The sequence below is a fragment of the Patagioenas fasciata genome, chromosome 4 (assembly GCF_037038585.1).
Source record: "Patagioenas fasciata isolate bPatFas1 chromosome 4, bPatFas1.hap1, whole genome shotgun sequence".
NCBI classification, from domain to species: Eukaryota; Metazoa; Chordata; class Aves; order Columbiformes; family Columbidae; genus Patagioenas; species Patagioenas fasciata.
This window is the reverse complement of record NC_092523.1, coordinates 47,037,559-47,043,558: the sequence shown is the minus strand read 5'-3', so window position 1 is coordinate 47,043,558 and position 6,000 is coordinate 47,037,559. Positions and strand designations below refer to the sequence as shown.

At 50.8% G+C, this 6,000-nt stretch overlaps 1 protein-coding gene across 5 annotated transcripts in view; it reads left to right on the top strand.

Annotated features, from left to right (window-relative positions):
• The first annotated feature begins 261 nt into the window (after nt 1–261).
• TMEM131L (transmembrane 131 like) overlaps nt 262–6,000 on the top strand; it is an 84,625-nt gene continuing 78,886 nt past the window's right edge. For all 5 annotated transcript variants that reach the window (XM_065836622.2, XM_065836620.2, XM_071807778.1 and 2 more), the window contains exons 1-2: nt 262–422; nt 756–826. In XM_065836622.2, the coding sequence (XP_065692694.2) occupies nt 299–422; nt 756–826 (195 nt within the window). In that variant the 5' untranslated portion in view covers nt 262–298. The remainder of the gene's footprint in view (nt 423–755; nt 827–6,000) is intronic.

Here is a 6,000-nt window from a genome sequence, read left to right as displayed (position 1 = left end):
CAACACGGTAATAAAATCGATTTGGCATTATTTTTCGCCAACGCGCCCCGCGCCCCCCCCGCGCCTCTTGCGTTTCTCTCTTGCTTTGGTGGAGGGTGTTTTTTTGGGGGGAGGGGGAGTACGGTCCCGCCTGGCAGCACGCCATGTGCTCGGCGCTCCCCGCGGGTGGAGGGGGGCGTGGCCGAGGGTGGGGCGTGGCGGCGCGCAGCCGCGCGGCGTGGCGGTGGGCGGTGCCCGCGGCTCCGGTGGCCCCGCCCCCGTGCCACCCCCGCCCAGCCGCAGCACGGCGCGGCACGGCATGGCGGGGCTGCGCTTCCCGCAGCAGAGCGGCTACTGCCGCGCGGCCGCGGCCATGAACCTCCTGCTGGGCGTCTTCCACGTCCTCCTGCCTTGCTTTCGGCCCGGGGAGGCGCAGGGACAAGGTGAGGGCGCCGCCGGGGCGGGACAGGGGAGGGAGCGGCGGTGCCGCCGCTGCCCGCTCCGGGTGTGCGAGCGGGGCCGCCGCCCCCGCCGTCGTCCCTGGGGCGGCTGCCGCGGTGGCAGCCCGGGGACACAAAGGGAGCCGGGACGTGGCTCACATCTCTGCCCTTTCTTCCGGCCTGGCGTCCCCTCATGCCCCCGCCGTGCCCTGCTGTCAGCCGCCTCGCTGCGGGCCTGCCCCAGCTCGGGGAGCCCCGGGCTGCCGCCGCCTGCGGGCTGCGGCCCCTGCGAGCGCCACCGGCCCATCCGCGGTTTCTCTCTCTCTGCCCCCGCAGCCATTGAGCCCATCCCCGGCGTGGTGGAGCTGTGGCAAGCCGAGGAGGGAGAGCTCCTGCTGCCCACCCAGGTGAGGAGGCGCTGGGCGGGAGGGGGGGATGCGGTGGTTGGGGCTGTTGGGGGGGGGGGGGTGAAGTGGAGCCGAGGCCCAGGAGGGTTGGGGGTATTGCGAGGCCCTGAGGGGTTGGGGAGGCGTTTGGGCGCGGGGAGAGGTGACGGGGCCGCGCTGGGGCTGGCGGGGCGCAGGCTGGCGGGGGGGCCTTGCCCGCTGTCACTCCGCAGCCCGGACCCCGCGGCTATTCCCCCCCGGGGCTGCAACCGACGGCCTGACTCTTCGGCTTTATTTTTTCCTGATTTTTTTTTTAGCGTTTTCTATTTTTATTTTTTTTTTAATGACTGTATTTGTGCACGGTAAGTACTGGATTTGTGTATAATGAATATGCATATGTTCATAGATCTGCTCAGTGAAGCCATTTTTCCCCCTCAAATGACACATCATTTATGATGTTGTTCCTCTCGGCCCAGCACATTTTTGGTTTTGTCTAGCTGCTTTTGTTGGGTGCTAACAAGATTTGTGAAATCTGTATTGGCAAGAGGAGACAATGTGGTAAAATGCATGGCCGGGCTGGTAGGCGAGGAGGGGTACTGGAAGCCGTGGTCTGGAGTTTATGGCATCTGAGGCAGGCATTTAACTTGTGCTGACGGACTCTGCCATATGTTGCATTGAGCCTTCCTAGACTTCAAGGCACCAAGCTCATAAATGGGAAGAAGCAGTCCTGAGGGACATTGTCTTATGTGAGAGGGAAAAGAGGGTAATTTATTTCTCTTAAGCCGTTATATCATTCTCTGTTTAGTGCTCAGCCATTGATACCCATTAACGTAGGGGAAAAACAGAAGAAGTGTTATTTTTTTTTCTCAGCCAGCTAATGGTTGATGCTGCTTAGCAGGGCCCAGTGTTTTATATCATGGTGTTATGAAAGTGTTATCTATTTTATGTACAAATAATAAAAATATTTCGTGGTTCAGAATTTGCCTGGTGAAGATATGGTAGTAGCCAAGGGAAGATGCAGAGTCTCTATTCCCAGGGATGCTTAAGGAACTCAACCTTTTGCTTGTGCATTCTTTTACCTTGAAGATATTAAGATGCATTAGGTGTAAAACCATGTAATGCAGTTTTTTATAGTTGCTTCTCATAGCCAGGCTGCAATTGAGTGATGATGACGTGATGTTTACTTCCTGAGGAGATTAGGTCCTCTTGGAAAACACTTTGTTCTCCAGCATCCTCATAAAAATGAGCTGTATCTTGGCTGAAGGAAAAGCAGGCACGAATGGCCCGTGAACTTGGCATGGTTGAGCGTATGGTCCTGCTGGGTCCTTGCAGCAGTGAAACACAAAGCTAAAGCTGCTGCTTCTCTGTCAAATGTTTCTGTAGATGCTGCGTTAGGTATGCAGGAAAGAAAACAGGTCTTCTGGTTTCAGTTGTGACAAACTGAGAAGTGAGAGTTGTGATAGGCTCACCGAAGTAAGAGGTGGATGTTAAAAGCCAGATGAACCAGTCTCTGAGCATGAGTGGTGCAGTGGCTGTTCTACGTGGCTTTTCCCTCTGAGTTTGGGGACCAGCAGCATCTGATGCGTCAGTGACTGCTCAAGCTGAAGCAGAAGGGCTTGTGTTCCTCAAACAGGTTTTGAGACCGAAGCTTGGTTCCAGGCCCAACCCTGACACACAAATTTATGTTCCCTTGTTGGCTTGGACTTTACCCAGCATCTCTCAGGCCTGGGACCTGTGGCTGAATTTGAAGCTGCCTTTTCTGGCTGTCAGAGGGAGGAGGAAAGGAGACCTCCCTCTGTCTCTGTGGATGTGTCAGGGGACCGTTCCAGCACTACTTCCGGTGGTGGCACTGCTCTGCCATGGCTGGTCATGGTTCTCCTCTGAACATCTGAGGAGTCAAGCGTCACCCATCCTGCCACAATTCCCTGCCATGTCTATGAGGTCCTGAAGGCAATTCAGCGTAGTCACCCTCCTTGGTGGCTATTCTGGGTCTGTGCGGAGCATCAACAGAGATGTGGGCATTAGCTCTGGAGATTTGGAAGCCCTCTTCACCTGTCAATGTCTGACTGCCCTTTTTTTTAATAGAGGGATGCTTAAACTTGCAAGAGTTTGTTGCTCATTGGTCTTAACGCTGCAGAAAAAAAAAATAGTCTCACCACTGCAAAAAGGTTGTCCGTGTTTTCTTTCTGGCAAGAGAAGACTTCCTCACTTAAGCCCTGACAGGGGGTTGTTGCCCAGCGTTGATGTACCACAGCAGTGGTGATGTGATGGTGAGGATCTAGTAAGAGGAAGAACTTACTGCCTTTAAGTGGATAATAAACATTGCTCGATGGGGTATATGTAAGGGTTGCTTTGTTGATGTGTTTAAAGATAGGTCTTGGGGAAGACTTTGGGAATGGTAAGTGTCCTGATTTTTTGATCTGGTTCTTCCTGTTCCTTTTCGGAGGAGGGCAGGCAGGAGTGCAGCACAGGAGGGTGAGGACTTTGTATGCACAAGTGAGAAATAAAGGAAGGAACCATACATGCTCCTCACACAAAGCACCTCCCTCCCATCTGCATGCAGGATTTGAGCAGGGGTATGGATTAAGTTGCCATGTCTGTCCATCCTTTTTGCCTATTTCTGGCAGGTTACCAATGCTGTCTGATGGATGGTTTTCCCTTTCTGTCATGGTTTTGCACTATTATCTTATTTTCCATGCATCATCAGCTGCCTGTGACAGAGCAGTTTTGAGCATTCCTTGCTGCCTGCAGAATCTGAGCATGAAAGTTGGACGGGTCGGTAGTCATTCAGCCATCAGGTTGCCCATGTGTGCTTTTGTTCCAAGAGCACATAGGGAATAAAGACATGGCGTTAAGAAGCAGGGGCTGGGGGTGGGGAGGAGGGCACAGGACCACAAAGCATTTTAATATTTGTAGTTGCTTTCTAGGCCTCTCACAGCATCGCTTTGTCTATGTGAACTGCATGAATTTGCATGCTGGAGCGCAGCCGCCCTGGGCCCCCACGCCTCCACCCGAGTCGGTCGTTCTACCTTCTGTTTCCTCTTGCTTCCCTTTCATTGTTTGTGCTTCTTGCATGCCACCTCCTAGCTTCCCTCTCACATGTATTTGTGCTTTTTCTTCCCTGCCTCCCCCCCCATGCTTGTGATCTTTTGATTTCGGTTTCCTCAGAAGCCTGCAGAGCTGTTGGGGGTGGCTCACCCACCGCTCTCGCTCCGCAGCCGAGCCTGAAGGGTGCCCGGAGCATTGCAGTCGGTGAGGGTGTGCGTGGGCTTGTGTGCCGGAGCTGAGGAGGAGCTGGCTGTATCTTACATGATGACAGTCTTCCAGTGCTGACAGTCTGCAGCTTCCTCCAGCGTTTTAGTGTTTCTTCCTGGGTTCCCTTTTTGCTTTGAGTCGAGCAGGGTTTCCCGGTCGGATGTGGTGTCCATATTCCCTTGCGCCCAGTTCCTCTTTCTTGTTGAGGGTGGTGTGAAGTGTGTGGTAGCCACAGAGCTCCTGCCTTGCTCTCCTTCAACTCCTTGCCCTTGTCCTCCTTTTTATAGCAAATGTCCCTGGGGTGGGTGGCTGGATTTTTGTTTCTGTTTTTCTTCCCATCATTTGTCCTCAATGTGGAAGAATGCACAGTCTTGCCTGCCCTGATGGTTGGGAGATGAATGGAAAATTAGTTGGATCGTGACATGGAAAATCTCAACTGCAAGAGGCTTGATTAGAGCAGTTGTGGTTTTTATTCTGACTCCTTATAATTTTGTGGTTTTGCTTATTTGTTTGTAACTTGCTAATACTTAACTTAACTAAAATGCTTGGGAGTAAAACTCCTTTGTGTAGGGCTTGACACCCAAGCCCTTCACCATTAAAGGCTGAAAAAGCTCCAAATATCAATAGCCATGTTGGAACACTTCAGTGCAAAGCTGAAAGGCAGTTAGTTGTTTTGGTGTGTTTTTTTTTGTTTGTGTTTTTTTTTTCTTTTTTTTTTTTCTAAAATGGAGAGGAAAGAGTCCAAAGAAAAGCACAGCAAGGGTATTACGCCTCCTGTCTTTATGGCCACAAGTGTTTAAAAGGAGAAGCACAAATGCCGTTTGTTTTTCATGGTGAACACCATTTAAAAGAGGTGTTGGAGAGTCTTGGTTGTGTGTTGGGTACCTGCAGATCAGGGCATTCAGCCCTTTCCCTTCAGCCCCTTTGGCTTCAAGGGAGGAGCTACTTCAAAATGACATAATGGAAGTTAAGTTCTAGGTCTTGTTATCACAACTGAAAATGACACTAAGTCGTCAAAGGCAACTTACACCAAAGTTTCTTTTGGTGTCAGTGCCGTGTCTGTCTGATATGGTCGGTTTTCTACTGTTCCTATATGCTGCATGTATGAGATGAGTGAGATGTTTCATTAGAGGTGTGCCTTGTATACATTTCAGTTTGCTTGCAGATACTTAGGAGATTACAGTGACTGCTTATTTACTGTGATAATGTTTCAGGTGCTTGAATTTTGGCGAAAGATGCCACGATATTTGCTGTATCACAGTCATTTACAGAACACTGGGCAAATATGGAGCTGCTGCCTGGTTTTTCACTTAAAATAATCTTTCAGAACTGAGCAGAACTTCTAATGTTTTCTTTTCCCATGTAGTAGTGACATGACTTCAGTTCCTGTTCTTCAGTGCAGCTCAGGGGCTAATAAGGTTAATTGTTCTGCTGGTTTCGAAAGCTGATGAAGACCTTGATCTTACATATATGTCCAAGATATGCGGCACTGCACTATGTCATTAACAGAGGTGCATCCCATCAGCTATGCACAAATTGAATGTATGGAGTCACCTACTTCAAAGTGGAGTTAGTCTGAAGGTGCACAATTTGTGTTAAAGCCTGAGACAGACTTGGATGGGAATTGTGTTCCTCTTTGGGCTGTTAAAAGGCTACTCCAGCCGCCCAGCTGAGCTTCTGGATGGTGCTGATAGGACTTGGGACTGGTTGGTCATGCAGATTATGCAGAAGCTGTCAGCACAGGCTCTCATGACTTGTGTGACATGAGAGGGGTGTTTTCAGGGGCTTTCTGGTGCAAGATAAGCAACTGCCTGTATTCAGGATGAGGTTTGGAGCAAGAGGATTTTTTTTCCCTTGGCATAGGTAGGCTGCTGGAACCTGTACTTTGGCTTCAAGAGCTGTTCCTTTCCCCCCATTCTCCTATAGTACTTGTCTGACTG